Source organism: Melopsittacus undulatus, chromosome 9 (genome assembly GCF_012275295.1).
Source record: "Melopsittacus undulatus isolate bMelUnd1 chromosome 9, bMelUnd1.mat.Z, whole genome shotgun sequence".
Classification (NCBI taxonomy): Eukaryota; Metazoa; Chordata; class Aves; order Psittaciformes; family Psittaculidae; genus Melopsittacus; species Melopsittacus undulatus.
This window is the reverse complement of record NC_047535.1, coordinates 3,936,265-3,954,312: the sequence shown is the minus strand read 5'-3', so window position 1 is coordinate 3,954,312 and position 18,048 is coordinate 3,936,265. Positions and strand designations below refer to the sequence as shown.

Sequence of the window (18,048 nt, the reverse complement as noted above, 5' to 3'; positions counted from 1 at the left end):
GAAAACCCCTCACTTCAGCCAACTGGTAAATAAGCAATTTCGGATGTTTCAAACATCTTGCATTGCCTTCTGAAATGTAACCAAGCCAAAGGGAAAAGGGTTGATTATATCCCTTTTGCTCCTGAGTATTTAAACAGGCTATGCATTCTGTTCTTCTGAAGGGCAAGTTGTTCTTTTATTTATTGTTTAAAACACAAACAAACACAAAGTGTCCAACGCAATGATTACCCATTTTACTAAACCAGAGGAACACAGGCCTGCAGCTTTCTGCTGCTCTGAAACATTTAAACCTACTCTGCTTCTCTGACATTTATTTTTTTCCCCTTGCTCTTCTCCAATAGAGATCACAAAAACAACTGCGACATCTGACATACAGGAGAACATCCTGCTGATTAAGAAAAAACAAGAGCACATTACTCTTGAGAGGATACAAAGCACCACTTCCTAATGCATTCTCCTTTGTCAGCACGACAGGCTTCTTGTCGTTTCAAAGGGAAACTGGTCATATTGATTTGTCCAAAGCACCGGTATTATAAAAATATTACGCATTTAATTGGTCTAACAAAGTGCTTTTGTCCTGGGACACATCAACACAGACCCTGCAAAACAAGGTGTAAGGTATCAAGGTGTGGCTTTAAGTAACTGAAGATTCTCTGCCTTGACAACTGCCATGATCACTTGGAATGAAGCTCTCTCGCAGCTCCTGCAACCTTCAGTAAGACTGAGACATGTCTTTTAAGCGTGGCTGCTCTTCTGAATTCACAACACCCTGAAGAAACATCATACCTCTCTGAAAAGCAGTGTCCTTCCATGCTTCACCGAACCTCAACCATGCAACTCTGCGTTCCATGTTTGCTCAACTTCTTCTAGAGGAAAGTTCTTCACACCCTCTCAGAGCACTTTATTTCTCTAGTTAATCTCTTGCAAAAGCCAGAGCGACTGAATCAGCTTTTCTGAATGTGAAAACCACACATCTAACCTGTCAAGCCTGGAAGATGTTCTCAGACAGCAAGATCAACCACCTCCTTTTCCCCTTTCTCAGTTTTCTACAATCCTAAATATGGCAAGAGTGGGAAAAGCTTGTACACACTTTCCAAGGGAAAAAAGTCTATTTCTCTTTCTCCTCGTTCTTCATGTCTGTTTTAACCCAGTGTATCAGTGTGCGCATCCATGACAAGTTTCAACGGTTCAAAGACCATTGGAATAGTCATAGAACACAGATTGTTATTTTGCCTTCCCTAATACCCCTTCAGAAAAACTCTTTATAGTCAGGATTTGGAGGGATGCAATAAACAGAGAAGGGACAGCCTTACCTCCCACCTCCTCTTATTCCTCCAGGGAACTAGACCAAGTTTTCCCTTCCTAAAGTGATACTTCAAGGCTTCTTTATAGCTCTCTTCCAAATATAACTCAGAACAGTATATATCCTCCCTTTGATTTCTTCCAACAAATCCCCTTTCAGCAGAATTTACTCTCACATATGCAATGTGGGTAGAGTCTAGTAATGCAACTTAATAGTTCCTAACAAAAAACCAAAGTTCTGCCAACAGTAAGGAAGGGGGGAAAAAGAAATTTTAACTCTTACTCGCACATGTTACCACCAATGTCTCCAAGTAGCATCTGCAAAAGAGCATTAATCCCATTTCATCACAAGACCAGAACAAGGCTGCAGACTGACAAGATCAAAGGGCCATCAAAAGGTAATGACACACAATAACTGAGACACACAGTATGCTCTCCATCACGCAACACTGCTGTCCCTACACCCAACTGCCTGTCATTCTGCAGTCACACTGCACAGTAAAGTAGTACCTGGGAGCAAAAGGCTTTCAAGGCAGAACCTTCTGAGCTATGTGACAGAAACACAGGTCAAGCAGAAGACATCTCTAGTCTGGAGGAGAACAGAAGTTTAATAGCAAGCTTCTATTAGGAGCCACTTAAGAAACTTTTCTCCTCCACCTTGTTTACGGGTGTATTTCAGTGCCCAGGCTTCCATCACATCTGGGTCACTCATCAAGCCAGACCATCTCGCCTTCTTAAAGCCTCCCATCTCAGACACACACCTGTTCTCACTATAGACATTTTTGTGCTAACACCCAGGGCAGCATTGAATTACTTTATCTAAAGTCACTTCCACATTCCACCCTCAAGCTCCCCTCCGAGAAGCCATCAGTCACTCTCAGCTTTCACACTTGAGGAATTCTGGAATCAACAGGAAATGGAGATCAATTGTGATTTTACTAACTCAATAATGACTCATCATCCAGCTCCCTGTAGCCTTCAAATTCAGCTGCAAAGAGACATGATAGCGAGGCCAAATTAAAAATAGCAGATCTGGCTTGCACACAATTAACACTTGGATTTGTCATGGATTGCAACATATTTAGGCATCTGGAGACAGCACAACATTAAGACCATCTTCCTTACATCTCCCTGCCTTGATTCCAAACACAGTTACAATTTGGTTTCCTTAGTTTAACCAGGAAATCAATAAATAATGTTTATTATATAAACCCATCATACCACAAGTCTGTAACATCCATCATGCAATTTGAACATGCCCAAGAGTTAACTCTGCCTACCAGTGCCCCTGGCTAGTGATAACAAATCTTCTGTTCTTTATGAGAACTCTCAGATCAGTCATTTCTTTCTGCTTGCATAACCTCCAAGCCAAAAGAAAAAACACATTTGCATGAAATTAGAAGTCAATAAAACCCAATTATTTCATTTACAAAAATAGAAAATCATTTTCTATAAACTACTTAAATGCATTCTTCCAAAAATAAACTTAATTACAAATCTAACATGGAATTATAACAGCGTATGTGCCTACTGTGATTTACATAAAGTAAAAATAGAAAGCATATAATTTACACAAGAAAAGTTCGGACTGGTGAATTTTCTGGCTCTTGGAGCCACCCTTTGTTGAAAGGCTAAGACAGCTTTTACGTTCAACAGCTACTTCTGCAAGTGCCTCACCGCAGTTTACTCGAATGGTTCAGTTCAAGAAGCACTTCATCCCAGATTAAAAGGACTCCTGCACAGAAACCTGTGCAACAGTCAGCAAGTGAGATCTATTGCTCTCAACTTTTGAGAAACAATGACAAACTATTTCTTTCTGTTGATTTTCTCAAGTCCTGCCTGTCTGTTAAGTCTCAAAGTGGAGATCTTCTGCATTTCAATTAAAGTTCCATTTTCCATCCATATAAAACAAACCAACACAAATGAAAAGTCATCTACCAGAAAATACCTCATTTGCCATTTTGCTGCTTACACATAAAAATTAAGGATCTGAGTAAATGTATCCAAAGCATCTAACTATTTACGTGCATGTGTAGAAATGGCAAAGGGAAATAAACCCTATACTTTCCAAAAGGGTGTATTTGTGAAACAAGGTGTTCTAACAGCTGTCAGCCAATAAAAAAGTCCAGCTAAAAACATGCAAAATGAGATTTAAACTGTATTTTAAACCGAATTCCCTATATTTCAATATAAATACTTCAGCTGCTTTGAAAAGATGGCTGATGACAACATACTCATCCTCATTTGTTTTGCTGCTCCCTTGTTCACTCTCAACCAGAGTCCCACCCCTCAGGCTCTCATCGCCCTTCCATAAGCCAGTGCAACTCACTGGTTAAATCAACTGAGAGAAAATGAACTCTTCCCCTCTCTGAACACCTCAGTAGTTATGACTGTGCACAGCACCCCACAGACCCACAGCCTAAAACTAGGTTCATCACTTGCTGGGTACCAGGCTCAACACAAACAAAGCCAGCTCTGCAGTTTTGCTCTTCTTCAACCAAGACATCAAGGAGGTATGCGACACCATCAAAAGGTTGAGTATTGATGGAAGAGGAGAACAGAGGGGTACAGACCAAATCAGGGTACACAGACTTCAAGTGCAGCATTTCCACCCCTGTCTAAGCCCCTCTATCCTCCTCCCCCCCCCATTTCCCCCTATTAAACAGGATTCACACCATGTCATCAGGTCTGGGAGAAGCTGCGAGGGTGTCTGCAGATGAGCTTGAGGCATGAGACAGTGTGAGCAGTGACACTCATCCTGAGGTCAGAACAGTATTTTGATACCACAGTAAACAAGGCCTATGGCTGCGAGCAAGAAAACAGTGAATAGCTGCATACTTCTGTGAGTGCTGCTCCTAAAGGAAAACCCTATGGAACAAATGGACAGCATCCCAGCACAGCCACACAGGGAGGCCAAACTATGCTCAAACCACCTCAACTTCTGCTTCATTCTAACTGCATGTGATACCAGGTAATCTTAACAGTCGCCTGTGAAGATCTGGGGTTTATTTTTAGTGTAATACACTATCTCCTTATCAGCCAGCCAATTCCAACACCCCCATCCTCATACTTCTGCTCATAGACTTCGAACGCCTGGCAACACACAGCTTCCCAGAGTGAATGTGCCTTCACCTGGACAGTGTCACACCAGCATCTGAAGTCGCATCAGTGTTCTATAGACAGAGCACTTTACAATCCCTCCAGAACAGCACTTGGGTTTTACGAACGGGGAGGGAAATACAAACACCCGGAGGAGGAATACAATTTCTCCCCAACCCTTGCACACTGTCAGCTTCTGAAGCACGAGATGTGATCACTCCCTATTTTAGCATGCATGACTACCAGTGTTGTTGCTCACAAAAATTATCCCGTCCCTTTTTAAAACCCAGTTACAGCATTTAACTCCAGGCTTTTCTCCCCAGCTAGTGGATGGACAGAGGGGAAAGCAGTGACCACAACATCTTGCTATGCTTTATTTGCTGTTCACAAAAACACAGACCCTTGCCCTCAATTTATACTTGTCAAATCAGTATTTAAACAAAACCAAATCTGGAAAGAAAAACACATGTGAACACAACTGCATGGCATTACGATACAACATCTGATTCCTGCATTCCAGTTCTCCTGTTCTCCTGCTCTCAAACACTGCAACGTATTGCAAGACAAATTTAAACATAAAGCCACTGATAGCAACTACAAAACCACCATGAAAATCCTCAGACAATGTTGGCTTAGCCAGTGGAATGTGTAATTCTTGTCTTCATAGTATCACTTTCTTTCATGAAAAATACTGGAAATATCTTTTTACCAGGTTAACCAACTCTGACTTCAATCTTGCTGACATTTCTTAAGTAGAGCTGAATAATTCCATTCATATGCAAATTGTACAATAAGCCGTGAGTAGCAGCACTTGCACAGACTCCCTCAGAGATGAGCATTCACTCAGCCCAAGTCTAATCTGCAGTGACATATCTGAAATGAAACAAGGCCCAAAAGGTGCAGCCCCAACAATTTACAGAAGGCAAATTCTCAGCTTTGATGTTGTTTTCTTCTTTTACTTCGTGGAGTATCTTTAAATATTAAAGAGATGAAAGAATCGAGAACTGAGATTGCATCTGTTGCCATCACAATTTAACCACAGTCCATGTATTTATACAGTGGAATCTCCAAAATAACACTGCATCTGTTAAGATGACGGTGTTTTTCCATGGGCTGTGCTGTGTTATAGCAGAGTTACTCCAAAGCTATTGCTTTTGAAGTGCTGATTGTGATCCACCCCAAATTCTTTCTGTAATCTTCCTCAAATGTGTTGAATTGTAAAGCTGTTGTTTCTCAGGCGGCTTGGGAACAACAAAACCCTAATACATCTCATCAGTGGGCATTTGGCACTAAAGCCTTACAGCTAATGCAACATGTTTATTTAAACAATGAACTACCAAAAGAGATACTCAAAACACAAACCATCTAAAAACAGATGTCCGTTTCACATGTGTTTCTGCTGAAGCACAGACCACGGCCACATATACAGCACATTCAAACGCATTTCTCTGTCTGTGCCTTATTTCTGTGGGATAACAACCACCAACTTGAAAGGACCTTTGTTCCTTCACCGGTAACACTGGCCACAGCTTAGACTCACAACCCATTGAAGCACATGCAAGCTTGAATTTTAAAAGGGACTCTCACAGCCTAAATTAATTATTAAATACATTATTATATGCCTCTTGTGGAGAAACAATATCAATGAAAACATTTGTCCGCATAGTCAGCCCACTCAAATGGGACAAAAACACAAACATTTTATTAGCACATAAGCGAAAAAGAAAACAGACAAACAAACAATCAAAACCTTCAGTCACTCTGACAGGACTCAGGCAGGCTCAAGTCAGTCTCAAACCAAGCCAAGTCTCAAGTCTGGAACAACAAATATGCTTGTCTTTCACCCCATTTTTGTTCTTTTATACAGCGACAACTGCCCAGACCAAACCTCTTTCATGGGTGTAGCCACTGAAGAGCTGCAAGCAAATACCAATGTAACTTAAACCAAAATCTCCATATCCAAGGCACACGAACAACAAAACTATCAGACCCTCCAACTTTTGGCATCCTTCACACACGAACCATCTTGCATTCTGCATCTTTTCCTTCCCCCAGCCTCAACACTTCTCAGGTCTGGGGAAGAAGAGCTAAGTACAAACAGTAACAGCAATCTATATGCATGTCAACACAGCTGGGTGTTCTTTCCCCCCAGTTTCCAGGAGACACGGCATTTGCAAAGGACCAACAAGATGTGCATCCATCTCAGGAGTGGGAAGGAGAAGAAAAACAGAAATAGAGGAAGCTTCAGCCACAACAAACTGAAAGATGTTAACTGCAATCAATACAGAACCACAAGCTGCTTCCACCTGCTGGGGATACAGAACAACTAGAGAGAAGCAGCAGCTAAAATTCCCATCGTGGCAGTCAGGCACCATCGCAATTCCAGTGGGCTCCTTGCTCCATCCCAGTGGGTCTGTGAACTCTTAACAGTTTGTGCCATCATCTTATCTCTTAACACTAGTTCTCAATGAAAAGGAAGGTAGAGCCACCTGAAAGCTTAACAAGAACAATCCACACTATTTAACCCCATCAGTATTTTGGGGAGCAAACCAAATCCCCAGTGGGATACAAGAAATTTGAATAGAGAAAATAACAGTTTATTTAACTACACATGAAAAGCCTGGTGAGAAAGCAACAAAAACACTACAATAAAAGTAATTTCTGCACTGGCAAAGAGCACAAGTGACAGAACAAACGTGGTATTTCCATCATGATTTCAACTCTAACACTACAGCCAAATGTTACTCTAGGATCAGCTGAACAGTGCAAATGCATGGTTGTTCCTACAGTGCAGTGCCAGTGCCTTTTCTCCTCATGCGAGGTGTCTGCCATGTGCTTTTAAGCCTTTCAAGGTACATACTACTCTCACACGGAAGGACCCAAGGGATGCACTGAGTGGCAAGGAAGCAAAGAGTACTATCTTTAGAAAGACAACACATGGAGATGACTCTCAACCGAAGCCAATGCAAATAATGAAGAAACCACCTCAGTGAGATCCAGGGATAAAGCTCTTCCGAAGTCCAAGCCAATCCTCTGTAAAAAGTTTGGTCACAGACTGCTTACAGGAGCAGCTGTTACCAGACCTCTCCAAAATGCTGCTCCTGTTTGATTAAGACTTGAACTACCCATCTCTTTAAGACCACCTTCCACTTCCAGAGAAACTTCTGATTATTTCTGAGGGATACTCTATCCCACATCATTTTGGGGTTTCTTCTACACCACAGACTACTTTGGGAGATTGCTCCTCCAATATAACAAGTTATACAATCAGGAAAAGCAGCACTGTGTCAGTTCATGCTTGGGGAGGCTATCTTTGCATCTCTTTCGCCACCAATAACCTTTTCCAACAGTTCAGCTCCTGTGAAGTTTTCCTGTGCATACCTATCAGGAAGCCTGCTCAAGCCAAATACCATGATCCATAAGCAAACCAGATATAACATCCCACTAAGGGTAAGGGAAAACCTCGTAGCACCTTGCTGCAGCACTTCTTACAACCCCCCAGCAATGGAGTAAATAAAACAATGTGATGCTATCCCAATTCTACCGAACATAGCTACCAGCAGAGCCCTTCAGCTGCTGTGATTATGGAAGTTTCATCCCATAAATACCCTCCCTGTTCAAACAGCAATGCATCTATAACTAAATACAAAGCAAGCACCTCAGTCCTCCTGCCACTTCATCTCATCTGTCTTATATAAGAACTGCCACTATAACACAGTTTGAAGATAATGATGTACTCCGTACTTGAGAATCACACATTCAGCTGCAGCTACCTACTGTATTCCAGTAGTAACAAATGGAAGAGATACTTCAAAGAACACATTATCCCAGCTCTAATTTATGCATGCTCCCTCTTACCATCAAGCCATTTATTTTAAACCTGTCAGATATACTTGTAATGTAGCATCATGAATAATTTAAAAAGTAATCTGTACAAACCAAGTTTATAAACTTAACAGCAGGTACAGTACCTTTCATTCAAGCAGGCTGCTCTCTGATAAAGTGCAAGGGATCTCCGAGTACTTCAGCATGTATTCATTTCATGCATTCTCAACTTCAAAAAACTCCTCTTTCCTGCCTCCAATCAAACCCTCAGCTATTTGAACACAACTGTGGAAGCAGCTGGTTTAAGTACACTAATATGTGAACTGTTCTTATTGAAGGAAAAAAACACAAAGCTTCTAGAAACAACCAGCAGAAATGACCCACCACCCACCCAACAGCAGAGGAACACACACACATGTAGTGTTTGCCTCTGGCACTAAGAATTCTAAGTATTAACTGCATTTGCCTGATGTCGCATTCTGACACTGCTCCCCGCTGCAGGGAGAAGGGATGTTGAGCAAAGAACTCCCAAAAAAGCCCACCTGCTAAGAGAAAGTGTTTTCATCAGTTGATGCTCAGCTTCCAAGTAAACAGAGCTATCTTTACAGCATGTAATGGCACCAATAAGAGCTTTGCAGATAACGTTCGCCTTGACTGGTCACAGAGCTGTTTCAGTAATATGTGCTTCACTAGCAACACACAGTAAACAAACTCATTAGGTCAGTGGACTGGACCTGCCCAACACATACGTCTTCACAAACTAAGTATTCACAAAAGCAGGACACACACTTGTTTTATAAACTATTACAGTAAAACACATAACATGTGCAGTTCACCTCCTGCTTTAGAAGCTTCTTATTTGTATAATACATGCTTTTTTTAACTCAACAGCATAGCATAAAGCTCTCGAGGAACAACCTGGTTAGCACTTCTCTTCAACGACCATCTTAACATGAATTATTCCTCTACGTTGTTATTAAAATTAGTTTGTGCTGCCACAGAAGCACTCATTTGCTGTTCTACCGAAATATTTACTAGTGGATTTGTTCCTCTAGAGGAATAATCTTGGTACTTTATTGAGTGCAAGGTCCCTTCTCACTGGGTAGGTCAAAGACAAGTCTCCTTGGAAAACTATCTGGGGAGTCACTGAAACACGCAGATGCTTATTTGTGCTCATACCATCAGGTTTATGAAGAAAGGAACAGAGCAGCAGGAAATGTTCACATCTGGATATTCCAAAAATCAATGAATAAAATTATATTCCACTGACGCTTACAAATTGTATGCAAATCAATCTGTAAATAAAAGATTTTGCTTTTCAGCATGTTTTTAATAATATTGTGCCACAACAGCAACTTCTTGGGGATATCAACACTGAAGAAGTTAATTGGTGTCTTGAAAGGTACCCTTAGGGAACTGCTCATATTTGGCATTTGCAAAGGTTGAAATGAAAAACTCTCAGTGATGAAGGCAAGTTAAACCCTCCCAGAAAACCACCATACTAACACCATGGTTTGACAAAATGTATTTCCTTAAGTAATGAGTAAGCCAAGCTATTATCAAACTTCTTAAGCAAAAACAAGTCCTGTGCAAAGGAACTAAAGCCTATTTTTTGAGTTTCAGGAATTGGTAAAGCTCTGCAGAGCACAGCAATACATGAAGGAACACTGTATGTTGCTAATCATTTGTCGGTCCTCAGAGTTTGTCTCAGACAGCTCTGGACACAAAAAAAGACAAATATAGTACTACAGAAATCCATCCAGATTGTACCTGTCATGACTTGGCTAAGAGGGAAAAAACCCAGCCCAAGAAAAAACACACACAAGACAGGCTGGCTAACAATCACAAATGTGTCTTCATTAGTGCTGTTTGTTGAGTTCTGCTTTTGTACAATAAGAGGGAAAAATGTATTAAACTATTCTTTTTAAAGTGGCTTTCATAAATCATACAAACTAATCCAAGTAACCTACACAAAGAAGCTGTCTATACAATTTAGTGATAGAAAAATTATACACATCAAATATATCAAAATAGTAAAACAGTATTTCTGCCTTTCAAACATCATGGCATCTCTAAAGTCTTTCTGAACATAGAACTTTTAAAAGCAGTTCTTCTATTACCACCTAAGCCTGAAAACCTTAAAAGATCAATTCAGTCAGAAAGATCTGAAATAAACTGAACCTACAAACCTGCAGCAACTTTAATTATGAGACTCTCGAGACAATTACTCAAACTGCAGTTTTAAAACTCAGCATACACAATAGTTTTCAATAACAAACTGCAGTTTACCCATTCCTGTGTGTGCGCTCACACACAGAAATAAAAAACAGCTGCTACTTGATAACATCACAAAGCATTTCCAAATGGGAAATGCTTTACACTAAAATCCAAGGAAGAATTTATTCTATTTCATAAGCAGAAGTTTAAAGAACTTATTCAGAAAGTAGCCATTACTTCTCAGTCATCACCTTTCCAAGGGAGTAAAACAATGCTCAAGCAGTTTATTAAACTACAGATAATCTAGATAAACACCCTACATTGATTTAAATAATTTAATTCAGTGTGTTTTGTAAGTTATGAACTTTGGGGCCATTACAGATGATGAGCTAGATAAGTTGTTTTCTGTGTGGGATCATAAAGTTAACATCCAGTGTGAGAAAAACAGGTTTCCTGCATATATTATTTCCTCCCTCTCTCAAAGTTCAGGAACATAAACAAACCTCTCTACAATGAAGTCTGCGGTAGCTCACAATTCACACAGATGAAATACACACACAATATAATTAATCATTTAACAAAACTGCCTCTTCTGGTCTCACTGAGTTCATAGTTTCAGTGATCGCCAGTAAAATCAACCTCAGAGTAAAAAAGGGGGAAAAACATATTGGAGAAGAGAAAAAAAAGCTTCAGTTAAACATGAACTGAAATTGTCCTTTCAAGTGAACGGTTTCAGCCCTGAAATACATTTTAATTCTAAGTGGTAGATGCTTAAAGAAAATAAATCTCCTCACTGAAGACCTCCTCCTCCAGCATTTTCTTAGTAAATGCCAGTTTAGCAGAAAATCAAAGAGATTTGAAACAACTTTTCCCAAGGTAACAAATACTGGTAGAAACGAATTATTTGCCAATGAAGATAGATCTAAAAATTATCACATGGAAATTCCTCAACACTGGATTTTACATGTTACATTTCAAGATGACAACTATTTCAGTGTCACTGGAGTTGTGCTGTAATTATACTCTAGGATTAGCTGGAAAGCACAACCGGTCAGGGAAAAACTGACATAAAAATCAAACAGAGGCATTCATCAAATCTCAGCAATTTCCCTCTTAAACCCAACAAACCATGTCTCCTGTTGTACTGAACTTAAACTATTTGATTCATCTGTCTTCTTGCTCTCTGCAGCCCCTTCCTTTCCTCACTTCTCACAGCATACTTCAGAAATAGGTTAAATTTCTTTCCCTTTACACAAAGAATTGTATTTCTCTTCTCAAACATTGGTTCAGCACAGAATCTTCTAACACATCATCTTCCTTCCACACCCATTCCACTGCTTTCTCACATTCTCAATGCATTTTGCCTGATATTAGCTAAGTCACTACCATTTCCTAACCCTTTCAGTTTCTGAGTCATGCAAGCCTTTGCTCCAGTTCTCGTATGGAAACGCTTTGAAAGTACAATCTAACACAATCAAAAAAGCCAAAGTACTGCCTGGCTCAGTGCTCCTTCCCGTGGACTCCAGTCACCAGCACGCCCTCAACACTTTCCTCCTCTCCTCTCCCTGGTGAACCCAACTGACACCAATTCCTTAAACATTCTGGCATTTTCTATTCACAACCTCAGTTACAGAAGGAATTCTTCAACTCCCATTTAACAACATTCACTAACCACGAGGCGTACATGGAAACACTGATGTGAAAGCTAAGGTGTATGTAACGCTGACATTCAGGAGGTCATGAGGGCTTTTACTAAGCAACCTGGAAGAGGGATTAAACGTGCAGCATGAGCTACTGCTTATTAGCATCAGGAACATAAAATATAGCCTGGATTGGCAAACAAAAGCTCAGAGTTAACATGAACGGATCCATCAAGATACCTATCACTCTGAAGTATTACCAGACTTAAAACCATTATTATTACCCTAAATGTTTAACCCATTCCCTTCTAGACATTCCCTTTGTAAATATACACACAGGTAAAAATCAAAACCCCATCATGCTCAAGGCAGGAAAGGAAGAAAACACCGTGTTTATGCTGCATCTTAAACCCACCCCTAGGATGAAACAGCCTCCAACAGTTGTAGCTTTAGACATCAAATGCACTGTTGCACCAGCACATACTTTATCTTAACAAAGGGTCTTTTTCTTTTCATTGCTGTGCTGTCCTAACAAAATCTCAGGAAATTCTCAGGATTTTTTTAATGCCAGTTTTTGAATCAGACACTTTCCACTGAAGTTACCTGCATTTTAAAGAGGTTTCTGTCACAGAACCACTGAAAGATTTTATATAATTTAGCATTAAAGGGATGGGTCGCTCCCCTCCAGTTGTAACTCCTTTGTATTCCTATTTAGGAATGCCTTGCTTGTTTGACCGAAAATGGAAGTGCCTTTTAGCTATGACACAGTATATATGAAAAACAAATAAAAATTAAGATTAATCTTCCTTCCACTATTGTGGGGAGAGGGAAGAATATGAAGAGATGCAAAACATCTGCTCTGGAGATCATTTTTCCCCCTAACAGCAAAATTCTTTCAGCAATAACTCGTGAAAACAAAGGCTATTAAACTGTAAACTACAAAGGCGATCAATTAGAGACAGCATTCAGCTAAGACAAGTTTTTCAGCATATCTTCCCGTATTTAAACGCCTACATCTGAAAAAGAAGAAGATATTTCATTTGGAAGGTTCTTAATTGGGTCATTTTAGCTAAGTGGCAACCACAAACACTTCGGAGGACTAGAGCCTAAAATCCTAACATACTGTTTCTGCATTGTTTCATTCCCAGAGCTGGGCAAGCATTTCTATTCCAAGGTGTTCTGTACCAGGTATGGCAAGAAAAAAAACTGTAAGCATGGATCCCAGCATTTGAAGGATATACGGGATCTCCTCCTCCTGCACTGTTTCTCTATGCAAAGCATTCAGTATAATGCTTTGCAAGCCCTTCCCTAAATAAGGGCATCGGGGTCTTCTTTTTCAACTTAAAGAGATTAATCTCCCCTCTTGAAAACAGCTCTAAAGTTCAGTTCATGGAAGTAAGGCTGTGACTCTCAAGCCCTAGCTGGCTCTGCCACTGCAACGCAAAGCCTAAGTTGGGCCTTAATTTGCAAGGAGGTAATTGGCATTCACTGGCTAATGAAACACAATATTACTCAACACGCATTACAGGCTCCATCTATGAGCTCCTTGCTCACTTTTTTCTGTAGTCAGCCTCACTGTCAGTGCATCCGAAGAACTTCCCTTTCTTCTCAACCTTAAACTGCTTTTAGAGAAGCCTTCCTAGCTGCTGATTTATTTCCCTTTATATATAAAGTGTGCAAAATTGATCTCTTCCTTCCTTTCCCTTTTGAAAGCGAGAGCCACACAACAAGAGCTCAAGGAGTATGTTGAAAACACACAGCATAAGAAAGCATCAAGATACAGTACAGAATCAACCCTGCTCCGGCAGACGCCGAAGGAGAGAGGAAGCCGTTTTTAAAATGGTTGGGCTCCAAAGCCACCATCTCCCTGCCTACAGAGACACTCCAGAAAACACGGGAAAGCTCATTTCATGCGGGAGATTCTCAACCCATCGTAAGCCCGACACACCGCCCAGCACCGGCATGGATGTGGTGATGATCGCAGGCTGATCCATCGCAGCGCCAGCCATCCCTGCCCCCTTTATTTCCCCCTGCGCCCGAAAGGGGCGGGCACTGCAACAGAACCACAGGTTTGAAACGCACAAAAACAAAAGTCAGGGCTTTTGCAACTGCCAAGCGAGGCAAGCGGACGCGATGAAGGGCAGGAGGGATGCGGACACCACAGTCCCGCACAAGCAGCCGCCCTCTCCTCGGTGCAGCACCCGCACACACGGAGGAAGCAGGTCGCACTCTGCAAGTCAGCGGCACAAACCTCAATGCTCGATGCAACACAGCTGCCTTAAAAAGATAGAATCACCTTTGAGAACGCAGCCCCACCATCAAACCTTTCTATCAATGCACAAACCTAAAGTACCGACCTGTAAATTGATTTTTTAAGAAAATAAACACTAGCAGACTGTGACCTTTAGATTGAGGGATGCCACCGTAAGCCCGCACCCCGAGCAGCGAGGGTGAAACCCTCGGCAGTAAAGCGGCAATAAAAGGCAGGCAAGGCGCTTATTTCCAGGAATTCTTCACTCGCTATGGCAGGTTATTGCATACGGCCTCTAAATATTGACAAAGATCAAGCTCTTTCCATGCGGGGAAAGGTCTTTCCCAGCCTGCGAGTGTTTACTACGCAGCTCGCAGGGCTGGCTGCGGAGGGCTGAGCACCGCACCGTGCTGTGCAGGGGAGAGCAGCAGTGCGGGTCAGGTGCGGGGAACACAAAGGAGGGCTCGGGCGGGCACCACGACCCCGCTCCCCGCAGCCGGGCCGGGGGCTGCGGCTCTGCCAGCCCCGGGTGTAAAACCAACACCCCCCCCCCCCCCCTCAGGAGAAGGAAGGGATGGGGGAGCAGCCCCGGGTTATTCAACGTGCCCGAGGAGCAGCAGCGTAACCGGAGCAAAACACGCACATCCCCGCGGGCAGGGGCGAAACCGGCTCGGCAGCGGGAAACGGCGCGGGCCCCGCAGCCCCTCACACACAGGGACCCCCCCTCACAAGCTCCCCTCACACACATCCATACAGGGACACCCCCCCTCACACACACAGGGACCCCCTCACAGAGACACTGAGGGGCACCCCCCTCACCGACCCCTTCAGACACAGAGGAACCCCTTCTTCACCGATCCCCTCACACACGGACCCTCTCACTGCTTCCCCCCCCAACAGCCCCTCACACGATCAGGCCCCCGCCACCAACACCCCTGTGCCCCCCTCCCGTCCGACAAGCACCGTACTCACTTTCCCCATTTGTTGGCCACAGACAAAGTGCGGCGAAGACGAGCAGAAACCCCCAGACGACGGCGAGGGACCCTCCTCCAGCGCCAGACTTCATTCCTCTTTCTTTAATTGGACAAAATCCCCCTTTCCGAAAACAAAAACAACGACAAAAAGAGTCCAAAATTGTCCGTTTTCCTCTCTCTCTCTCTCCCCGTCCTCTAAAAATACCGAAGGAGGCAAAAAAAAGGCGGACGAGTAAACGGGTCTGGATAAATAAATCCACGTTGCCTCCAAGAAACGAAGAAAAAACACAAGCCCCTTCGGACTGGTAGAACCGGAGGGGTTTCTGAGGTCCCTGGGTGTTGATCTTCCGGAGCAACCACACCAAAAATACACCCGATATTCAAGATGTATTAACGGCAACAACAACAACAACAACAAGGCATGAAAAGCCCCGGGGCGACGCTGTCTCCGGGGCGGGCTCCGTGTCGGCGGGCGGGGGGCGCCGCCGTCTTCCCTCAGCGCTGGCGGCAGCGGTACGTGGTGCACGGGAGCCGCGAACATGAGGCACATCGGGGCTGGCAGTCTGCATCTTCCACCTCCATTTTCAAACACACACACGGAGAGACACAAAAAAACTGGGAGGGCCGCGGAGGGAAAAGGGAAAAGGAGGAGGAGGAGAATGGGGGGTGCGACCCAAGGCAATCTTATTACAAAACAACAGCAGCTTCCCCGGCCGTCCCTCAGCGCGGGGACGGGGCTGCCCGGGCGGGATCCCCGCGGCTGCTCTCCCCGCTCACTGAGGGGAGGGAAGGGGAGGGGGGAACACCCCGCACGCACAACCACCACCCACAGCACCACCGGCACCACCGCCGCAAGTCCGGCTGCCTGCAAAGGCTCCAAACGCAGGGTTTGGCTCGAAAATGAATTAAAAAGGGCTTTCCCCCACACACACACACCTCACTCCTCCTCTTCCTCTCCTCAGCGCCGCTGCCACAGGCTCCTGCTTTCTCCCCCCTCCTCTCCAGAAATGAAAAATAATAAGAAATAAAAGGAATCCAGGACACACATACACACACACACACACAAAGCAGCGAGGCGAGCGGAGCTCAGCACCCGTCCTCCTCCCCCCGCAGCTCTCCTCCTCGCATCCCTCCGAGCCGCCTTGCCATCGCGGCGAGGGCGGGGGGGTTGGGGGGTGGGGGGGGCGGTGGTGGAAGGAGACCGACAACAACAACAACAACAACAAAATCCACCCAACGAATTTGTAAATCCTTTTTTTTCCTCCTTCCTCCCCCCCCTTCCCTCCTCCTCCTCCTCCTCCTCCTCCTCCTCCGGGTGCGCGCGCTGCGAACCTTCCCCCCCCCCGCACGCTGCCCAGCCCAAGGAAGGGGGAGGGGGAGCCGGGAAGAGGTGTGTGTATGTATGTGTGTATGTGTGTGTGTGTCTGTGTGTGAGGCGAGGGGGGGACGCGAGGAAGGCGATCCGGGTTTGCTGAAGGTCAAAGCCCAGGAGCTTGTTGCGAAGGGTCTGTAATTCCTCCGGGGAGGGAAGAAGGGAGGGAGGAAAAGGAGGGGGGGGGTGGGAAGGGTCTGCCGCTGCCGCTGCTCCTCCCAGTTAATCCGCCGCTCGCTTGCAGCAGGGCTCGCAGCGCTTCTCGGCCGCGTCTACCCCCCCCCCCCCCCCCCTTTATCCTCCTCCTCCTCCTTCCTCCTCCTCCTCCTCCTCCTCCTCGGCGCTGCGCTCCCGTTGCACGACGCTGGTAAACAAGAGCCGCCGGTGCCGCTCCGCTGCCGCCGCCGCTTCTCCCCTCAGCGGCCGCACGGGGACGGGGCTCGCGCCCGCCCTCTCCCTCCCTCCTCGCGCGTGCCCGCGCGCGCACGCGCCCTCCCTCCCTCCCGGAGGCGCGCTCCCGCGTCCAACCCCTCTCTCTCTCTCTCCGCCCCCCCCCCTCCCCTCCCCTCCCGCGGGCTCCCCTCGCCCAGGCGGCGGCGGCGGCGGCGGCGCGCGCGGAGGCGGTGGCGGCGGCGGCGGGGCGCGAGCGGGCGCGAGGCAAAAGGCGGAGCGGTGGAACCGGAGCGGAGCGGGTCCGAGCCCGGGCCTGGTGTGAGGGCACGGGGGGAGGCCTGGGGCCTGCGGGGGTGACTGTGCTGGTGGGGGTGGAAACTGCTCCGTTTTTGGGCTGAAATGGGGGAAAATCGGTTAAAAATGAAGGGGGGTTAGGAGGGAAGAGAAACGCAGCTTTGATTTCCACGTGGTCTGCTCCGTTGTTTGATACAATGGTTTGGGTTGGAAGGGTCTTCAGAGGACATCTCATCCAACCCCCCAGCAATGAGCAGGGACATGTTCAACCCACGACCACCTCCAGCCTGGCCTTGGATGTCTCCAGGGATGATGCATCCAGCACCTCTGTGGGCAATCCTGTGCCAGCGTTTTCCCACTCTCAATGTGAAAAGTGTCCTCGCATCCAGCTTGAATCTCCCCTCGTAGTTGAAAACCATCACACCTTGCCCTACTGCAACAGGCCCTGATAAGAAGTCTCTCCCCATCTTCTTGTAAGCCCCTTTTAAGACCTGAAAGGCAACAATAAAGTCCCCCTGGAGTCCTCCAGGCTGAACAAGCCCAGCTCTCTCAGCCATTCCTCACAAGCAGAGGTGCTCCAACCCTCCAGTCATTTTAGTGTCCCTCCTCTGGACCCTCTCCAACAGGTCCACATCTTTCCCACACTGAGGACTCCAGAGCTGGACACAGAATTCACTGCAT

At 45.0% G+C, this 18,048-nt stretch overlaps 1 protein-coding gene across 2 annotated transcripts in view; it reads right to left on the bottom strand.

Annotated features, from left to right (window-relative positions):
* The window catches only part of IGF1R (insulin like growth factor 1 receptor), a 178,344-nt gene extending 162,009 nt beyond the window's left edge, over window positions 1-16,335 (bottom strand). Inside the window, exon 1 of one of the 2 annotated variants that reach the window (XM_034066252.1) lies at window positions 15,307-16,335. In XM_034066252.1, the coding sequence (XP_033922143.1) occupies window positions 15,307-15,400 (94 nt within the window). In that variant the 5' untranslated portion in view covers window positions 15,401-16,335. The remainder of the gene's footprint in view (window positions 1-15,306) is intronic. The other variant, XM_034066251.1, reaches the window with a different exon arrangement.
* Window positions 16,336-18,048: the final 1,713 nt, after the last annotated feature.